This window comes from Parambassis ranga, chromosome 12 (assembly GCF_900634625.1).
Source record: "Parambassis ranga chromosome 12, fParRan2.1, whole genome shotgun sequence".
Classification (NCBI taxonomy): Eukaryota; Metazoa; Chordata; class Actinopteri; family Ambassidae; genus Parambassis; species Parambassis ranga.
The window spans coordinates 2,672,349-2,692,278 of record NC_041032.1 but is presented as its reverse complement, the minus strand read 5'-3'; the positions used below and the strand labels follow the sequence as shown (position 1 = coordinate 2,692,278).

General features: G+C 40.8%; 2 protein-coding genes across 5 annotated transcripts; one reads left to right on the top strand and one right to left on the bottom strand.

Annotated features, from left to right (window-relative positions):
* The first annotated feature begins 277 nt into the window (after nt 1–277).
* On the top strand, nt 278–5,466 carry LOC114443756 (uncharacterized). Of its 3 annotated transcripts, XM_028418055.1 has the most exons (10): nt 278–530; nt 928–1,033; nt 1,491–1,625; nt 1,711–1,841; nt 1,947–2,083; nt 2,174–2,267; nt 2,346–2,684; nt 2,764–2,947; nt 3,074–3,198; nt 3,354–5,466. In XM_028418055.1, the coding sequence occupies exons 2-10, from the start codon at nt 940–942 to the stop codon at nt 3,693–3,695; spliced, it is 1,581 nt and encodes a 526-aa protein (XP_028273856.1). In that variant the 5' UTR covers nt 278–530; nt 928–939; the 3' UTR covers nt 3,696–5,466. The 3 variants fall into 3 exon arrangements, with proteins under 3 accessions (XP_028273856.1, XP_028273857.1, XP_028273855.1); XM_028418056.1 differs by having other exon boundaries at nt 278–1,033; nt 3,134–3,198; XM_028418054.1 differs by having other exon boundaries at nt 278–1,033.
* Nucleotides 5,467–9,704: 4,238 nt separating this feature from the next.
* spp1 (secreted phosphoprotein 1) lies at nt 9,705–15,534 on the bottom strand. 2 transcript variants are annotated; one of them, XM_028418695.1, is made up of 8 exons: nt 15,412–15,534; nt 12,240–12,311; nt 12,093–12,134; nt 11,937–12,011; nt 11,771–11,833; nt 11,505–11,642; nt 11,065–11,418; nt 9,705–10,921 (listed from the first exon to the last, which is right to left on the bottom strand). In XM_028418695.1, exons 2-8 carry the CDS (start codon nt 12,291–12,293, stop codon nt 10,493–10,495), a joined length of 1,155 nt encoding a protein of 384 aa, XP_028274496.1. In that variant the 5' UTR covers nt 12,294–12,311; nt 15,412–15,534; the 3' UTR covers nt 9,705–10,492. The 2 variants fall into 2 exon arrangements, with proteins under 2 accessions (XP_028274496.1, XP_028274497.1); XM_028418696.1 differs by having other exon boundaries at nt 11,071–11,418.
* Between the last annotated feature and the right edge of the window lie 4,396 nt (nt 15,535–19,930).

Here is a 19,930-nt window from a genome sequence, read left to right as displayed (position 1 = left end):
GGGAATTTTAAATACACTTCTGGCAGTAGGAAGTACAAAATTATATGTTGTGAAAATATTGCATAAAATCAATAAAAAGTAAAGTCTCAGTCTTATTCATGTGCCACATCCATATACTCTAGAAAGATTTTTGGTGCCCTTACCTTCTGAGAACAGTAGAAGCTCCTATAGCAACATAATCATGTCCAAAGTGACATGTTTAACTATCATTTATGGATGTTAAAGTGTTTTTCTTGTGGTGTACAAATGAAAGAGAAAATATACAGGGTACCTACACAGCAAAAATTGGAGAGTTAGAATTTCAGGGTTAAACATTTAGGAGTTCATTTTAACTCCAAAAGTGTAATTTCAACACATTCAGAGTTAAATGGTGTCCAGTTGTGGAGTTATTTGATAGAGTTGATCACATTAGTGTTAACTCAACTCTGCAGAGATACAATTAAACTCCGCCTCCGCCCCAGTACCTCTCTCCGTTCTTCTCAAAATTCTCAAGTCCACTCCATTTTGCTGTTCTGGTGCCGTTCTAATAGGTAAGTGTAATTACATTTTAACATAGGTAAAAATTGATGCTGCGAACTGTAGTACGTGCAGCGCGATGTATGTGGAGCGTGTAGTAAGCCTTGTTTGTTGACTGAAAGACAATTTGTCCAGGTGAGCTAGTAGTGAAAGCTAGCAAGGCAAGCCAGCTAGCTAGCTAGCTAGCTCGCCTTGCTAGCTAATTGACGCTTAGTCAAATTGATGTTAAGTCAAGACGATAAAGAACAAAGGTTTATATATATTTTTACTCCATAAAATGTTTGAGACTGGAGCTAATGGTTACATTATTTTTTAGCAGAAGAACTGTAGAACATGACAGGGACCGCTAAAAACGGTCCGAACATGTGTCAGCCTGTTTGACCAACACGTGTCTTTTGTTAACTACATTAGAGTCAAGGTAAAATGCTGGTGCAGGTCAAGTACTGCGAAGAAAAAAAATATGTGAAGCTGAATGAAGTTGAAGGACACTTCAACTTTGGACAATTCAGTGAAAAGGGTATGTACTTTTTCTTTTTCTTTTTTTTTCGTTTGGCTTCAAAAAAATCGAATTGTGGTCTGAGAGGAGAAAGGGGTAAGGAGAGTATGTCAGGTGCCAGTATCTCTTCCTCCTCTCAGACCCGCTAGCGGTGCGCGTACATTTTGTCGGTGCCCGTCTGCCCGTGCGGAGTCTGCTGCTGCAGACGCCTGCTGCTCGCAGGGAAGGAGACAGCTGTACCGCGAGTCATGCAGACTGATTACTCGTCACGCCTCATAAATTTCATAAATGGGCATAAACTGATAAACGTTTTTGTATATACACATAATATACATTTTTAAATCATTCATTTTCAAATTTGGGTGTATGAGGGAATTGATTTTGAGAAACTGAGCTAGGTCTGTCATGATTATATGGTTATGGATAAACGTTTTTAAGATTAACAGTCATTCTCTGTTCAACTTATGATTATTTGCAGTCATTGAGAGATTTTGCCTTCCGCCTGATGTACAACTTACATTCAAGGATGCAACAGGGACAGAAGTTGATGCTGAAATTTTCAGTGACCTTCTTGGACAAGGCAATGTGGTGCTGACAGTTTTCTCAAATGATGGTGAGATATTAAGTTAACTATGATAAAGCACTCTACACCCTATAAGAAAAAAAACGGTAACATATTTTTTTTATGTTCCTTTTAGAATTCTCTGATTGCTCCAGGTCTTCTGCATCTGACTTGAGCTTCAGTTCAAGTGGATCAACTATAATCATGGATGAGGTCCCTAGGAAGAAATTGAGAATTGAGGATTTACGTTCAATGTCCGCTAAGCAGGTGATAACAAGGCTTCATTCTAATTCTGATTCTTATCACGTCCAGGTTTTCAACTCTTGGTTCTAGAAAAGCTATTTATCACATTGTTTTGCAATTTAATGTTAGTTGATTGAGGATGTGCTTAGAAGCAAGTCTGGTGGTGAAGAGGTACTGCAGGAGTACCAAACAACAGAAACCCTAACAGATGCCACAAGAAGACAAATGGTCAACATACTAGTGGCTCACATGATTGATAATCATGGGTATGTGTGTGTTTATAATCTTTTATTTGTGCCACATAATTGCATGGCCATTGTATAAACTTAGTTTACTAATTTAATATATCCTCTCAGGCACCTCCCCACTAAAGCAGTCAGAGAAGATTATGCCAAAGGGATAGTGATGCTGTTCCCCTCCCTCAGGGATCCATATTCCAACAAAGGCTATGTAATAATCATTAGTGTTTGCATGACACTTTGATGTGATTCTTGCATGAGTGCATGACAGTGTTTTTTTGCATTTCAGGAACACTTCTATGATGCTGCAAGCAACACAGGATACATTTCTTGGCGTCTGAAAAGAGTGCAAAGGAAGATTCGTCGAGGATATGCAATGTCACCAAATACCTCTACTGACATTTCTCCAAGAGGCCCAAATTTCCAAAGGACTGTTAATGTTGAAAGGCAACTTGATGGTAGTGCTTGTCAAGAAGCTATATCTTTGCTCAACCACACCACAGACAAGTCTCTGATTTTCCAGAAGATGAGAGAGACCTTTCATTACCGCCAGAAGCTTGTTAATGACCCAGGCAGAAGTGATAATATCCTCTCCACCTTCCCGAGATTCTTGGATACCAAAGGATTGGTAAGTTTGGTCAGATGCTTAGAATGGCTTAAAACGTGAAAGCATTTTGGTAGTAACAGTCAAATCATAATTTGTAAAGGTGGATCAAGACTTCACACTCCTGTTTGATGAGGAGACGTCTGCTAGGCTGCTTCAGAAATGGGATGTGTTCTTCAAGCCAAATGTCATAAAAGAGGCTAAACAGCTGACTTCTACACCAGAGCTGCGTCGCTTGGTGCAGTCAGCAGAAAGTCCCATAGGACGTGATTTTGACGAGGCAACAAGTGAGTTGTTAAACTACTGTTTTAAATATGAACAATATGTGTATGACTGTGTCCTTGTTCCCATTCAGACCTGAAATGTATTATATTTACAATTTTCAGTTAATTCTTGTGACTCTTTGTTAAAAGCTTATGACCAAGACATGGCCTCCCTGTTATTGCTGCTACATCTCTTGCCACCATCACCAGGGGGACCCAAGTCTCCAAAAATCAGTGCGTGTGATGCAGCTGAGAGACTTGTAGTGTTTCATAAGGTAAAATGATGAACTTTAAAATGATATTAAACTAAAGACACTCTTCCTTTTGCATGGAGAAGATGTTTGAATAGTCACTTCTTTGGTCTAATGTTATTTTCCTTGTTGCGGCACATTATTGTGTCTAATGTCGGGTTTCCTTATCTCAATCCTAGTCATGCTGCAGTTTGGAGGAGCATTTCCGCAACCAGCAGAGTCGGCAGCCATATCTCCTCGCTGTTGGACGTCAGAAGAACCAGATTGACAACTTCTACATCACCATGGATAAACACCTCATCCCATGCCAGGCAAACCGCTCCCTTGGGGCATGTGATGAACTTTTCAAGGCACATTTTGTGTTCAATTTGTCATATGATGTTGCACTTGTGAATTTTTACACATTCCTACAGACAACAGTGTATAACATTGATGTGGGGAAAATGAAGGAGTCGCCCAGAGTTAGAGACATGAGAGCTAGACTGCTTAACCAGACAGTTGAACTCTCACTCTCTGAGTAGGAGGCTAAAATAATGCTGACCTGTTTCGTATGTCAGAAATTGTTTCCCTGCAGTCAGCAGTTGATTGTACATTTAAGGGTTGAACACAGTTACTATCCTGGACCCAAGTTCAAATTGTTTTGTTCTCAGCAAGGTTGTAGGCATCAGTTCCTAACATATGCAGGTTTTCGTAAGCACCTTAACAGTACTCATAGCAATGTTCAGCAAACTGCTCAAAGTTCAACTGGTGCGTGTTGCTCTAGTGAGCCAGTTGCAACTTCTACTCAGGAAAATGCTGTGGAGGACAGGTTTATTCCACCAGATCCATGTAGCTCTTCTAGTACTTGTTCTGAGGGCATTGATACAGGGGTTAAAAAAGATCTAACCAAAGGATTGTGTGCATCGATTGTGGCCAAATTACAGGGTAGTGGGATTTCTAATAGTTTGGTGTCCTCAATTGTTGGAGATTTGGAGGAACTAACAAGTGAGCTTTGCTCACAAGCAAAGCATGCCGCTGTCTCAGCTTTATCTGTAACTGACCCTAACATATCTGTGATAAATGAATCATTTGAACATTTTGAAAACCCCTTCACAAATTTGAATACAGAATGGAAGCGAAATAAATACTTCACCCAAAAATGGGGAATTGTCGAGCCAGTAGAAATAACACTGGGCATGAGATATGACAACAGGAGAAATCAGAAATCCGGTACTTATGATCAAGTATCTGTGAGGGATACTTTTGTATATGTGCCTATTTTAGAAACATTGAAGTTCATGTGCAGAAATCCAGAAATTTGTGATTATCTAAAGAAAGAATGTCGATCAGAGCCTGACATTTACACTGACTTTTTTGATGGAAGTTATTTTAAAACCCACCCTTTGTTTTCAACAAGAAGACATGCATTACAAATTCAATTATATTATGATGATTTTGAAACAGCCAATCCCCTTGGCTCCAAACGAGGAATTCACAAAATTGGCTGTCTTTATTTTATAATAAGAAACTTGCCCCCAAAATTTAATTCAGTTTTAATGAACATTCATTTGGTATCCCTTTTTCACACACAAGATCTGCACAACTATGGTTTTGATGCTATACTGGAGCCACTAGTAAATGATGTGAAAAAACTCGAGAGCCAAGGGCTAAATCTTCCATTTTCTGATGTACAGGTATATGGTACAATCTCACAGATCACTGGAGATAATCTAGGAATGCACACAATTCTTGGTTTTAATGAGTCATTCAGTAGCCATCATTTTTGTCGCCTTTGTTTGATTGAGAAGATAGATTCTCAAACAGTATTCAGTGAAGATGATCCTAAGGTGATCCTTCGTGAAAAAGACATGTTTGAAATGCATTACCAGTCTCTGGAGAAAAATCCCCAACTCAAATCAGTATATGGTTTGAAAAAAAAATCAACACTTAATTCATTGAAGTATTTCCATGTTAGTAATAACTATTCATTTGATATCATGCATGACCTTCTTGAGGGTGTGGCTCAGTATGAGATCAAATTGCTTTTTGGATATCTCACTCAGCACTTTATTTCAGAACAGGACTTGCTTTCCAGGATTTATAGTTTTGATTATGGATTTTTAGAACGAAAAAACCGTCCCACAAAAATTATCTTGGAGAGTGCAGGCAATGGTATTGGATTGAACTCTATTCAGACACTGTGTCTTGTTAAAAACATCCCACTATTGCTTAGAGATATTATTCCTGCAGGAAACGAAAACTGGAATTTGTTTCTGTTGTTACTTCAAATAATGAACATTGTGTTTTCACCTACCCTCACTCATGGCATGACAATATATTTAAAGCACTTGATTGTTGACCATCACAAGCTGTTTAAACAGTTGTATCCACACAAAAATTTGATACCTAAACATCATTTTATGATCCATTACCCATCTTGTATAAGGAAAATTGGCCCCTTATTACATATGTGGTCTATGAGGTTTGAAGCCAAACATAAAGTGTTTAAAGACTCTTTTAAAAATTTCAAAAACATAACTAAATCACTTGCTAAGAAGCATCAGATGACCATTGCATATTACTGGGAAACATTCACTCTCAAAAAAACTGAGTATGGGCCAATAAAATCTTTTTCCCTCAGAGATGAGAAAGTACCAGTCAACAATGAAGTGTTTCACATGATCTTGTCATCCACAGAAGTTTTCTCAACGAGTTGGGTTAAAATCGATGGTGTAGAATATAGAGCTGGACTTGCCATATGCAGTGCATTAGAAGAAGATATGCCAGTCTTTTGTCAAATAATTGATGTACTGTTGGTTGAAGATCACATTTTTTTTCTAACAAACAAGCTATTCACAGAGAATTTTGATGAATATCATCATGCATTCAGAGTATTACGAAGTGAGGAAAGGTGCTTATTAAAAATGTCTGAGCTTAAGTTTTATAAACCATTTGATATACAAAGCTCATACTGTGTTTTAGATGAATCTTTATATATTATTCCTTCATTCACAATGTTTTAATTCAGTTGTGTACATGACTGCAAAGGGAGAAATAAATGTTATTTATAAGAATATTTGTTTCAATTCATTATTATTATTTTATATATTTATATATACTTTTAACACTGTTCCAGTGTTAATAGATTGCCAATTTCAGGAGTGAAATCAACACTATACAAATAGTAAAAATTAACTCTGACCAGTGTTATTTGTCAAATCTCAAGGTGTTAATGTAACTCTACTGTTGGAGTTAAAGAATTAACTCTGACAGAGTGTTGAATGTTTAACTATTTTGAAAGTGTTAATTTAACTCCAGAAAGTGTGGAGCCATATAAACCCTGGAAAAGTGTTGAAATCAACTCTGTGGGAGTCAATTCAACACTGGACTTTTTGCTGTGTACATAAATGCAAGGAAAACAAAATCTTTTCATAGTAATCACTAAATTACAATTCTGTGTGGGAAACGAAGACAAACCAATAATTCAATGACGACAACCAGAACACAATAAATTAGAGACTTTCCAGCCTTGAGGGCAGAGCTACAGAGAAACTGTGGTAGGTCCATTTAAAGCTTAATTGTTGTTTTTATTTAATTCATCCTGACAGGACTCTGCGCAGAAAAAAGTGACTCTTCATATCCCACTGCACAATTACGCTGCTCTCAAAGTGACTCATGGATAATTCTTCCATTATCCTCTTATTAGGCTTCTACCAACGCAAGCTATGCTGGCTGAGCTGTTAGCGTACTTCCCACAGGGCAGCCACCAAACCCTCACACCATCAGGGTATCCATCATCACCCCCAAACCTGTACAGAAACACTTATTGAGGAAGGTATACACAATCACCGAAGCCCGTAATAAATCCTGTGCAATATAAATGTTTGATGTTGTGCGTCTGGCCCGAGGTCTAAACTAAGCAAGACAAGCATGACAATAAAATATGCTGGTGCAAACCTTGTCTCGTATTTTCACCTGAGGGGCTTCCTGAGCCGTCTGCGGCCTCTGACTACGAGACACCTATAATCTGCCTGAACTCTGCCTAAATGCACCTATAGTGAGAACTAACAAAAGAGAGAACAGATGGGTAGATGACATTAGGTCTACACAGAAACTGAATGATGTGACACCTTCTCAAAAGTAAAGTCAAAACATCCCCTATTGTCCCCTATTGACCCCTTTTGACCTCTACTGCATAGGCTTTGGTTCCAAGATGGCATCTTTTGCAACACATCAGCTCCTGTAGTGAGATATTTTGGCCTCAGGCAGAGGTGGAACTGTGTCGTCCATCTTTATATACAGTCTGTGAGCTGATGAAGGAGACTGTGAGTCTTGTGCATAGAAAAACTTTGCTTTAGACAGAGGCTGCCAAGTTACCTACCTACATACTATCTGCATGTAAATAAATTAATACACCCCAGGATGTATGATGAAAGTACCAGGATGTTCTACTACATCCATTTCCATCTTGCCGTACACAAGCCAGCATATTTGTCTGGCTATTTTACCCATAATCCTCTGTGCAATGAAAGAAATGTGAAAGAGAGGAGAGTGAGCTGCAGTACATACAGTACATGCATAAGAAAATACCACTTTGCTTTATTGTAACAGAAATGCCAACCATTTTATTCATAATAAGTTATGTGAGGGTCAAAATTCATGACACCATGTTGTGACATCATCGTGTGTCCAGAGCCATCTTTAGGAGAGCTGTCGCACGACCTATTCACACCAAAGTAGGTGTGTTGAGGGGGTTGCAGCACACCTACTGGTGGGGGGCTGTAACTGCAAGGTAAAAATGGTAAAACTAATAGTTATTTATTCCATAAACAATATATAATATGCTGTTTGACTGACTTCACTGCATGCCACTGTACTTAGGGAGGATGAAAGAGCTTAAGTGGCTTAAATGTTATGAGAGAGAGGGGTCACAAACAGCAAAGAAGTCCAACAAAAAGTGAGCTTTAAGCTATAGGAGGAAAAAAACTAACAAATACAAACTATAGAGTCCAAGGGAAAACTTAAACACACCAGACAAAAGACACAGGTACGACTAAAATGCATCACACAGGTGAAACACATTAGGGCGGGGCAAGCAATCATAATGGAGGGAACAATAAAATTGACAAGGATACACAAGAGGAACAGGACTTTCAAAATAAAACAGGAACCGCAATTAAACCAAGGAAAACACAAATACACCCAAAACAACTAAAAATAAAGTAATTATACACTTCCTCTACTATAAAATGTAATTGGATTCTATGAACTTTACAAATTTTGCTACAGCTCCAAATGAACCATTCTTTCTGAACTATCTTGAGAGCTGCCCCTAATCATATGGTGGGACAATCACTATAACAAAATCCTCTGATGTATCCCAATTGTGTGCGTTTTGCATGCATGCATGCCATAATATGTATATACTATTTAAAGGCAGCTGCAGCTTGTGCTAGAACGACAAAACACAAGTTCAACACAGCTTCAAGTTGAAGCAGGTTTTATACCCTGCAGAGTCTGATTCCTAAATGAGCCACAGGTGTGAGGCAGGTTGGCGGAGCAATAACTATAAATGAGTATAAGGTGTGTGCCATACCCAAATACACTCAATCCCATAGTCCCCACGTTAAAAATGTCCCACTTTATGTATAATATAAATGTTTAAAACCTGACATAAAAACCACATTTTTATGTGTTTTACCCAGTGTAATTGCAACAAACCGGGCACATCAGTGTATGTACACAGTCATAGGCTTTGTCAATCTCAATATAGGATAAAGTTGGCTACACAACAGATCATTTTCAAACCTTAATGTGGAATGTTAAAATGTCTGTGCTAGATATAAGGACAATTTCAACAGATTTTTTTTTAACATTATAATGCCTTGAACGCACACACAAGATGATTCAGCTGGACCATGACACCACACAGTACACACTACAGTATTGATTTGACCATGGTGATTTAACACATGAGGTCTAACAGAAACTCACACTGTTATTTTATTTTTATTTTATTTACTTGCTATTTTACCTTAACATTATTTCCAATCATGCATGGAGCACCTGGAATATAAGCAATTCCCCTGGGAATGAATAAAGAATCTGAATGAATTTCAGATTCTGAAAAACAAATATTGAGGATGATCAATGTCATGGCTGTTCTAAAGTATTGTGTAATGTCTTGCTTGAAACATTATAAAGGCACTAGTGTCGTTGCCATAATTTAATTAAATTGTCTGTTTGTTCTATATTCCATTGCCCTTGCTGCCATCTTTGTGGTAGTAAACGGACAGTAAAATAATTGAAAATGATCTGCCATGCCCCAAAATTATGTGAGGCAAAATAAGTGGAGAAAACATGACAAATAATCCATTTAGATGCATGAATGTACTTTTTTTTAATTTTGGGAAGGCTAGCTCCTTCCTGTTGGTGCCTTCCCTGTGTGCTATGCTAAGGCTAATCACCTCACTGAGCTGCATTTCATCTTACATGTGAGAGCCCTATTGTTTTATTTAGGTTTTCTGTATTTATAATAATTCTAGCACCAGTTTTTATGAAAAAGAACTTTATTAATACTTTAGAAATGGTACATTATGATACATTACAGTAAACAACGTGGGACAAACAACATGTAGTGTAGGTAAGAACTGTGCAAATAAACAGGACTTTGTTGTATGTACCGATTGTACACCTGATTGAACCCTGTACATCCTCTTATCTACATCAGCAACGTTTTATATCAGCGAGCAGGAAAGCTAAGCCACACTGGCAGCGAACATGTTGCTCAATGTCAAGTTTAAATCTGATTATGATCCAAATAATTACGAGTATTTAAATAAACTGCACTTTTCTAAGCACAAAGACAATGGAGGCTTGCATCTTGCAGGTATTAATGATTAAATGTTAAAGTGATGTGCTGGTGTAGATATCAGGATTGTTCTTATCCATTTTGACCCATTACCCTGCAGTAACAACGTGGGGGGGAAGTCATGAGGCCAGTCAACCTCCTGTTGTAGGTAGCAGTTGTCATTTATTTAACATCCTACAGCCTGTTCTCCCCCTGTGGGATCAAACATGGACTTTACCAGCACTACCAATCCACAGGATGCAGAATGGAAGGGTTTATTCATTTAAATAAAACACAGAGAAACAAAATCTGTTTTGTGAAAAATGGCCAGAAATATTGGCCAAACAATCTAATAATTGTGCTTTGGTTGTCCTTGTTTGACCCTGCAGTGGAAAATGGTTGAGGAGATGGGTTTTGGTTTAAGAATCTGGATTCTTTATCTGAATCTGACACCACCGTCCACTTCACTTCCTGGTTGCTTTGCGGGACTTATTTGGCAGTGATGACCGCCGGCATGTCAGTGGTGGTGTCAGGTCCTGCGCCCTCCTCATCAGAGTCACTCTCATTGCTGTCGCTCTCATCCGAGTCGCTGTCTGAGGCTCCTGGCGTGGCCGTGGCTCCAGCCTCCTCGCTGCTCTGGCTCTCCTCATCCTCGGACTCCTGGCTGGTGCTGGTGCTGTCACTGGTGGTGCTGGCACTCTCCTCCCCTTCTTCCTCCTCCTCTTCCTCTGGGGTGCTGGTGCTTTCGCTGGTGGTGGATTCGCTGGTGCTGGCGCTGTCCTCTTCTTCTGGGAGGGAGGCCTGGCGAGGGCTGAGGTTCTGGTCCTGAGATGTGCCGGAAGAAACATCCAAGCCCTGGCTCTCCACCTCGGGGGTGCTGGTGTCTTCCTCCAGGAGGTCAGAGTGGACCTGAAGAGCCTGGAGGTCCAAAGAGAGAGGGTTGTTTCAAAAAGCACTGACAAGGAAGTGGACCTGACCACCACATTAGAATTTAAAGGTACACACACTGTTTAGAACCGGACTAAAATCAGACTACACACTCATGAAAACACAAATCTTACATGTACCTTGTACACCTTTAGTGATTTCTCCACTTCGTTGCCACCGGGCATGTCATAGGCCGTCTTCTTTCCAGTCTCCACATACTCATAGGACTTGTAGGGAACAGGAATCTTATGGTAGGACTTGTCCTCCACGTAGACAATGGACTTGTAGTCGCTGGGATAGCCTCCCATGCTGTCGCCACGTCCAGCTTCAGTGTCGGTGACGATGGTTGGCACGATGGTGTCAATAGTGGTTTCAACCACTGGCTCATCTGTCACGATCACAGTGGGGATGGTAACGGGAGCGAGGGTGGAGGATTCGCCGGACTCCGAGCTGTCGCTTGATTCGTCTTCATCTTCCTCCTCAGTTTCCTAAAGAGACAAAGAGGTGGAATGTGATACGTGTGTCTTTGGCACAAATAAAAACATTTACATCTAACCAGGATGGTTTTACTCACTGTCTCTTCTGTTTCATCATCATCATCATCATCATCATCACTGTCGTCACTGTCCTTGCTGACTGTATCAGAGGCTGTGTCTGAAGCGGTGTCACTGTTAGAGTCGACTTCTACTGGAGCCTCTGCTGCTGCCACCTGCTGCAAAAGAAAAAGTCAGAAAATGGCGTACAGTCTGATCAAGTGATATTGTGTCTATATTCAGACTAAGTGCTTAACATCACCTAACAACCCTTATAAATTTGAATTTTTTGTGGAAATCCTCTTACCTCTTCCTCATCTGAACTCTCTGTGCTCTCGTCTGACTCGGTGGCAGCTGCTGCTACAACATTCTGCAACACCAAAGACGCACAATAAATCACATTATGCCTCCTTAGTATGAGTTTGTGCGCCAAAAAAAAATGTTCGATCTGGTGGCCGTTAGGCAAGTCCTACCTGAACAGGTGCTGCACGAGACTGGGGAACCACAGGAGCCTGTTTTCTGATGGCCTTGGCTGTCTGTGGTCTCACCTGTGGATCAGACAAACGTCATGAAAGTCTTGTTCTATTCTCCCTCCACCCTTCACCCTTACCCTCGCACCAGATACTCACCACTTCTTCAGAGCTCTCTGAGCTGCTGGAAGGTTTTCGTGCCTAAAAAGCAAATAAATAAAACAAAACATTACAGAAAATATTACAGAAATATATGACATAAATATAACATGCTGAGTTTGGACCTGACAGAAAAAAATGACCCACCGGTCGGCAGAGGACTGTGGCGAAGAGCAGGACGAAAACAACAGCCACTTTCATTGTGTCACAGTTTAATGCCTGGAAAAGAAAACCAGAAAACACACAGGTTGAAATCACACAATAAAACAATAAAACATAATCACGATGCTTGCAGCTCGGTCGGCGCCAAAATATTCATCTGAAGGCCATAACTTCACAGGAAACACAATGACATGTCAAACTGCAATGAGTTCACACACTCTCTCCTCCAGATTCCTTCCTAAAAATGGAGGCTGAGTGGTCACATGACTGCAAAGCAACCTTGGTATGTCACAGGAAGTCATTAAGGCGTTAATTACAGACCTGAAAGGAGCAGTTATACTTCCTTGACTACTCGGTTTCGATATAGTAAAAACATTTCCTCTGTCATCAGAGTGAGAATGTGTCGTCATTTAGGAACCTTTTGGTCCAAAAGACGTGAGAAAATAACAGGTATGAATCAGGAGGAGTTTAAGGGTGGATGACAGGAAAGATTTAAGGGAGAAGGAAATATGAGTGTCAGTACTCATTTCAGCTAAAAATATTCTCACAATTATGCACCGGTATATTGTAAAAATATGAATTATACTAAAGGACACCAAGGCATCCATATATAAAAATGTAGCATTTTCTAGGGACTATTTTCAGTTGCGGATTAATACACATTCTCATTTTAAGGATTTCTTGTAGCATTCTGTGGGTATTGTAATGAAGCGACTGCACCACCATGATCAGTTTATTGTTGGTTTTGGTCTTTCAGATTTATCTTTTCCTGTATCTTACTGTGCCAAGGCTTCACTTTCTGTACCACGGGAGGAGCAGCCTGAGAGCCTTATTCTATCTTTAATGATGGGCCCTTTCTATACTGTGTAATTCACTGGGTTATAACAGGAAAGCCACAGCAAGGCTCGAAACATGACAGACGCCCATACTGTATCCCTACATGTGTATTTTTGTACAACTATCTGTGTGACGACCGGTTGAGAATTCGACCTTAAAAGTAAGGACAATATTTTTGATGTTTGAGGGTTAAAATTGTAATTTTTAGGGCAGTAATATTTTTTTGTCTTCTTATAAAGGAATGAGGGTTAAGCTTTAGTTGTAAGGTTATTAAGTTGTCTTTAAGTTAAGGAAAATTAGTATTTCTAAAATTCTCCTTATTGGCTGTCTTGCCTGGAAATAGTGAGGTGGTTTGATGTCATATCTGCATGCTAATATGAAACAAAGGCTACAAATGGAATAGCTTAGCATAAGCATGTACTAGGCAGCGGAAAAAACTGTAAAAAATTAGGCAAAATTATTTGAAAATAATTTTCGCATTGTATATTTTTAATATTTTTATTACCGGCTAAGCCTCGCCCTTTAAGGAATGCTGCTTTACGGTCACTTGTGCATGCGATGTTGGGTTTACATACAGTTCCCATGGGAACCACTGCTGTGCTTCTAGCTTGAGTGCGAAACAAGCAGCTGCTGCCTGTGATAACTATGTTATTTATTTTCCTATACATGCTGATGAGTGGCTGTATAGTTTCAAGCTACTGCTTAAGGAAGTACAGTGTGTTGTTTTGAGCATTTTGGCCTCCTTCTTCCTGTCTCATGATACAGACACTAATCTCCAAGCTAACTAGCTTAGTGTCAGGCTTGCTGGAGAGTTTAAAAGACAATGATCTTGCACCATTAGCTTTAAGTCTGCATCATTAACCTCTTCCATTGGCCACTCACCATCATGCAGTCCCCTGGCAATGTACACTAGTTACAAAGGTCACTTCAGTCCTGGAGGACACAATTTACGTGTATTAGCTGCCATCCCATTGGTGCGAGGTATATTGAAATGTATATTTAAATAAAAATGTATTTAGTAACTTCTAAATGTCTAGATTGGCATGTAAGAATCTGGACCCTAAATAAAAGATCTCATTTTTTTTATGTTTTTACAAGAAGCAGTATTGCTGTATAGGCCCATTAGCATATTAGGAATTAATGAAAAAATAGAGCTGTGTTTTACAATGTATTTCATCCTTGAGAGAATCCTTACATAAACAAGACAAATAAGAAAGGGATCCTGGCAACAATGATCTCCATTTACACCAGAATGACTTAATTGCCCCATGCTCTTATTTTGAAAGTGGACTCTAAGATTTGTTTTTATTCTCTGCTCTCCTCTGTGGCCTTCAATCTGTCTAAAGAGAGTGTAAAACAGCTTTTAAAGGGGAAAGAGGCTCAAAACATGCTATTCACTGTGTGTAAAGCTCTCCCAATGAATTTCTTTAAAGGAACACAGACTGAAAAAGAAAAACAATCCTAAATTTCTTATTTAAGTTTTGAGCTTCCTCTTCCTGCCCCTATAGTGTCACTGTGAAATCAGCCAATCAAAACCCAGCCACCCCAGCTTGAAGTCAAACCAATCACAAAGCAGACGGTAAAGTCTTAAAAAAGAACTCATAATGGACTGCAATAAACCACAGAGCCTTTATAGCGGATAACCAAAAACATTAATGATGGCTTGCACAGAAGTGACTTTTAATTTCTGATAATATTGTACAAGTATGTGTGAAAATCAGATATAGAAAGTTATAATTTGGTAGAAATATTTCAATGGAAATTATACTTTATAACAGTGTACCTTGTAAAAACAAGATTCGTTGTACATCTGGGCTTAATTTCAGGCTAAAGAGAAGGAACTGGTCATTTTTTTCAGTGTAACTGTGGTTCAGTGAACAAAACCTTTACAAAATGCACTTCATGGCCAAAAGTATGTGGACAGCTGACATGTTTAACACCACATTTTGCAACCTGGCCTAAAATAATAGCTCGCTTAGAAACAAGAACATTAGTAAGGAATAACACTTAATTCTGGCTTAATGGATTTGCATAATCTGTGAATTCCAGTTGAGTTTTTATAGACTTTATCTAATTGTTTCTTCCATTGCAGCAAAGGAAGGGAGAAGGTAAAGAAAAGGGTTTCCATATACTTTTGGCAATAAAATGCATGCAAAGAAAAAATGCATTCAAGAAACCTTATTACTGCAAGTTTATGTGTATTGCAGCATCCTGTGCTTCAATTCCCACCTCTTATCACACCAAGGCTTGCACAAAAACATCACAGTAAACATTTGCACTTTAAATATTGATGATCAGCATGAGATGAATTGATTCTGACCTTGTATGCAGTCGGAGGAATCTTCAGGAGTTCGCCGGCTGTAGCAAAAACACACAGACGTGCTTTGTCTTTAGTTTATCTCCTGGGTTTTCTGTGGATGTTGTTTGCTGCTCGGTGATGCTGCTGCTGCTGGAGGAGAGGCTCCTGGTTGGCTTATAAACCCTCCAGGCTCCGATAGCAGCCAATCATCTTAGTCCTTGTGATGTCATGAGGTTAACCGCTCCATGAGCCACCTCTCTCTCTCTCCCTCTCTCCCACTCTTCCTGTGGTTGGTGGTGTGTTTGGTGGAGGGGGGCAAACACACACACACACATAAAATGCATAGACAAATACATGGATAAAGTCATGCAGACACTTACAACCCAGACAGGGGCATGTGAATGCACTTTTTTCCTCTCTGCATTTTACACACACACGCACACACACACACACACACTGTGTATGAAGTTAATTTAAGGACATGCAGTGACAGGCTCTGGGGAAAAACAGCAGGTAGGTGGTATGACAGTGATTCAACTTCCTCACAGACAGAAGAAAATCATCTGACTGAGGGCTTTCTGGATAATTGAGAATTTGTCTGAAACGCAGACTGATGTGTTTTAAACTGTCAAACAAAAGGGGAGAGTTTTGTTAATGCTGTGTATGTGTTTTAACTTTTTAGTGACTGAAGGGATTGAGCAGACAGAAGAATGTTTGATGTTTGATTATTCTTTCTGCCGTTATTATGTTCTGAAATTATGTTCAACCATTCATCACTGGTCAGGAAGAGGAGTGACCATCTTTCAACGAATAGAGATTCTAATTTAATTAAGTGTCATTTAAGCTTTATAAAGTATCTGAATCACAACAAAACACTGTAATGACTCATGTCAGGAGTTTAGGCTTACCATCACCCTAAGGAGGACTCAAGTCATGGGGTCCCTCTCCCAGCATCACATCATAGTCTCTAATCTTGAGGTTGTTCATGACTTTACATACCTTGGTTTCACCATATCTGTCTCACTGTCTATTGACACTGAGCTTAAGACCTGAAGTATGGATCAAGCTGTACCAAAGGTCCAGGTCTACAAGGCCTGTGTAGTGTGCATGCTCCTCTATGAACCCTTTATGTACCACAGGAAGGAACACTTTACTTTTTACATGCAGTGTTGAATTCTAGGCATAACAACTGCACCAACCTTTTCAGAGCAGCTAGCCCTACCATGTTGCCTTTCTCAAGCAGAGATGTCTGAGGTGGCTGGGTTATCCAAATGGGTGATGTATGCAGACTTTAGTATCTCTTGTATGGAGAGCTGGGACAAAGAACACAGCCTACCGGCAAACCTCTACTGAGATACAAATCTCCAATGCAGATGTCAGGGCCTGAGACATCCAGGACTGGGGAGTCTAGAGGTGAAGGACTGTCCTACTTTGAGGAGACCTTCAACCAGCCGACTTCATTGTCTCCTGGAGGGACATGTAGGGGTGAATGCAGTCACCAATGATGTTGGTGGCTTTTGATAACCAGCAAAGTAGCCCCAATGAACTCTTGGTCCCACTAGGCACTTTTGCACAATGGCAGCTATGGCACTTATAGCCAGTGGTGGTTCTACATTGTATTACTCCCCGGGCGAGACCCCCCATGAGCTTAACTTGTTAGCTAACCGAGGAGCCAGAGCACCACATCATGGATGGACGTTATGAAACACAGCGCGCAGCATCAAACTCTCAGTCCAGCATCAGACTACATTCCTCTGTCTTGCTGCCTGCAGCTCTGCTGTCTGTCCGGTTTGGCCCCAAAACATCCGTGTTGTTTAATGCTCTTAACGGTAAGACCTCTCACTCCTTCGATCATTCATGCTGCTATACACAAACACGCAGTGATGCACGCTATCAGGACAGAGTGAGACCTCCCTCCACTCCCTGTCCGTTCCGTTTGGAGACCAGAGGTGAGCTGCCCCCCGCGCCCCCTCCCCTTCTCACACAGCTTCTGTACGGCAGCTTCTCAGCATCAGGGGCACCTGCAGCTGCAGGGGGCGCTAATTTGCCAGTTTTTTTTTCCAACTGCTCGTGCCGCCCCCTGTGTGATGCCACCCCGGGCGACTGCCCGGTCTGCCCATGCCCAAAACCGCCACTGCTTATAGCACTTATGGCAGATTGCGAATACTCTAAGCAGTTGGTGGATCCAGTTGGATGCACTGCAGGTAAATCACAGTCTGCACCCATAAAACCTATAAAAACTGATTCAACCTTTAGCCACAACACAACCACAAAATAACACACTAACCTCAGTCTGCTTAGCATCCATTGTCTCCACTTAACATGTAATACACAGAAAGGGAAATAACACACTCAACAAAAATATAAACGCAACACTTTTGTTTTTGCTCCCATGTTTCATGAGATGGACTTGAAGATCTAAACTTCATTCCAGATACACAATATTACCATTCCTCTCAAACATTGTTCACAAATCTGTCTAAATGTGTGATAGTGAGCACTTCTGCTTTGCTGAGATAATCCATCCCACCTCACAGGTGTGCCACATCAAGATGCTGATCTGACATCATGATTAGTGCACAGGTGTACCTCAAACTGCCCACAATAAAAGGCCACCCTGAAATGTGCAGTTTTGTCTCACAGCAAAATGCCACAGATGCCACAAGCATTGAGGGAGCGTGCAATTGGCATGCTGACAGCAGGAATGTCAACCAGATCTGTTGCTCGTGCATTGAATGTTCATTTCTCCACCATAAGCCGTCTCCAAAGGCGTTTCAGAGAATATGGCAGTACATCCAACCGGCCTCACAACCGCAGACCACGAGTAACCACACCAGCCCAGGACCTCCACATCCAGCAGGTTCACCTCCGAGATCGTCTGAGACCAGCCACTCAGACAGCTGCTGAAACAATTGGTTTGAATAACCAAACAATTTCTGCACAAACTGTCAGAAACCGTCTCAGGGAAGCTCAACTGCATGCTCGTCGTCCTCATCGGGGTCTTAACCTGACTCCAGATCGTCGCCGTAACAGACTTGAGTGGGCAAATGCTCACATTCGATGGCGTCTAGCACGTTGGAGAGGTGTTCTCTTCACGGATGAATCTCGGTTTACATTGTTCAGGGCAGATGGCAGACAGCGTGTGTGGCGTCGTGTGGGTGAGCGCTTTGCTGATGTCAATGTTGTGGATCGAGTGGCCCATGGTGGTGGTGGGGTCATGGTATGGGCAGGCATCTGTTATGGACGAAGAACACAGGTGCATTTTATTGATGGCATTTTGAATGCACAGAGATACTGTGATGAGATCCTGAGGCCCATTGTTGTGCCATACATCCATGAACATCACCTCATGTTTCAGCAAGATAATGCACGGCCCCATGTTGCAAGGATCTGTACACAATTCTTGGAAGCTGAAAATGTCCCAGTTCTTGCATGGCCAGCATACTCACCGGACATGTCACCCATTGAACATGTTTGGGATGTGCTTGACCGGCGTATACGACAGCGTGCACCAGTTCCCACTAATATCCAGCAACTTCGCACAGCCATTGAAGAGGAGTGGACCAACATTCCACAGGCCACAATAGACAATCTGATAAACTCTATGCGAAGAAGATGTGTTGCACTGCATGAGGCAAATGGTGGTCACACCAGATACTGACTGGTTCTGAGTCCCCAGACCGCCAATAAAGCAGAAACAAAATGCACATTTCAGGGTGGCCTTTTATTGTGGGCAGTTTGAGGTACACCTGTGCACTAATCATGATGTCAGATCAGCATCTTGATGTGGCACACCTGTGAGGTGGGATGGATTATCTCAGCAAAGCAGAAGTGCTCACTATCACACATTTAGACAGATTTGTGAACAATGTTTGAGAGGAATGGTAATATTGTGTATCTGGAATGAAGTTTAGATCTTCAAGTCCATCTCATGAAACATGGGAGCAAAAACAAAAGTGTTGCGTTTATATTTTTGTTGAGTGTATATTGAGCATGAAATACTACACTAATTGAACTTTTCATAGGCATAACTCTGTACCGAGCATCTAGTTTATAGCATATACAGAAGTATGTGGACACCCAGCCACCATAATCACAGAAAAGAAGTATGTGACATAGGCAGATCAACAACACTAGTATCAACACAGGACAATGACTGTTGTTGGTTTTGCTATAAAAACTTTGAAAATCCAAGATGTTAGTAGCAGTTCTGCAAATATTTTTAATGAGGCAAGCAGCAAAGGGATCACATAAAGCCTGTCCTATTTCAGATACGATTACGATTGGTACACCAGAAGAAGAGAACTTATCGTTTGAGACCAGAAAGTTTTTTTTTTTGTACCAGGCTGTAAACATGTGAAGTTGGCCCATTTAACATGGTAGTCAATTGGAAATGACTCGCTTCTGGAGCCAGCCCCCAGTGGTTGCGGCGTGAACTACAAGTTCTGACACTTCGGGCATGGGCTTCAAGTCTGAGCCCCGGAGGTTGCCACTTGGTTGAGATGCATCCCTCCACTTTGAGTCCCACTACAACAACTAT

What these genes read in the sequence shown, in the direction of transcription:
- LOC114443756 (XM_028418055.1), top strand. Translation starts at nt 940, where the DNA reads ATGCTGGTGCAGGTCAAGTACTGCGAAGAAAAAAAATATGTGAAGCTG. An exon ending in TGATTTTGACGAGGCAACAA is followed by an intron (nt 2,948 to 3,073) that starts GTGAGTTGTTAA and finishes CTTTGTTAAAAG; the next exon opens with CTTATGACCAAGACATGGCC. An exon ending in GACTTGTAGTGTTTCATAAG is followed by an intron (nt 3,199 to 3,353) that starts GTAAAATGATGA and finishes TCTCAATCCTAG; the next exon opens with TCATGCTGCAGTTTGGAGGA.
- spp1 (XM_028418695.1), bottom strand. Translation starts at nt 12,293, where the DNA reads ATGAAAGTGGCTGTTGTTTTCGTCCTGCTCTTCGCCACAGTCCTCTGC. An exon ending in CAGAGAGCTCTGAAGAAGTG is followed by an intron (nt 12,012 to 12,092) that starts GTGAGTATCTGG and finishes TCTGATCCACAG; the next exon opens with GTGAGACCACAGACAGCCAA. An exon ending in CTCGTGCAGCACCTGTTCAG is followed by an intron (nt 11,834 to 11,936) that starts GTAGGACTTGCC and finishes TTGGTGTTGCAG; the next exon opens with AATGTTGTAGCAGCAGCTGC.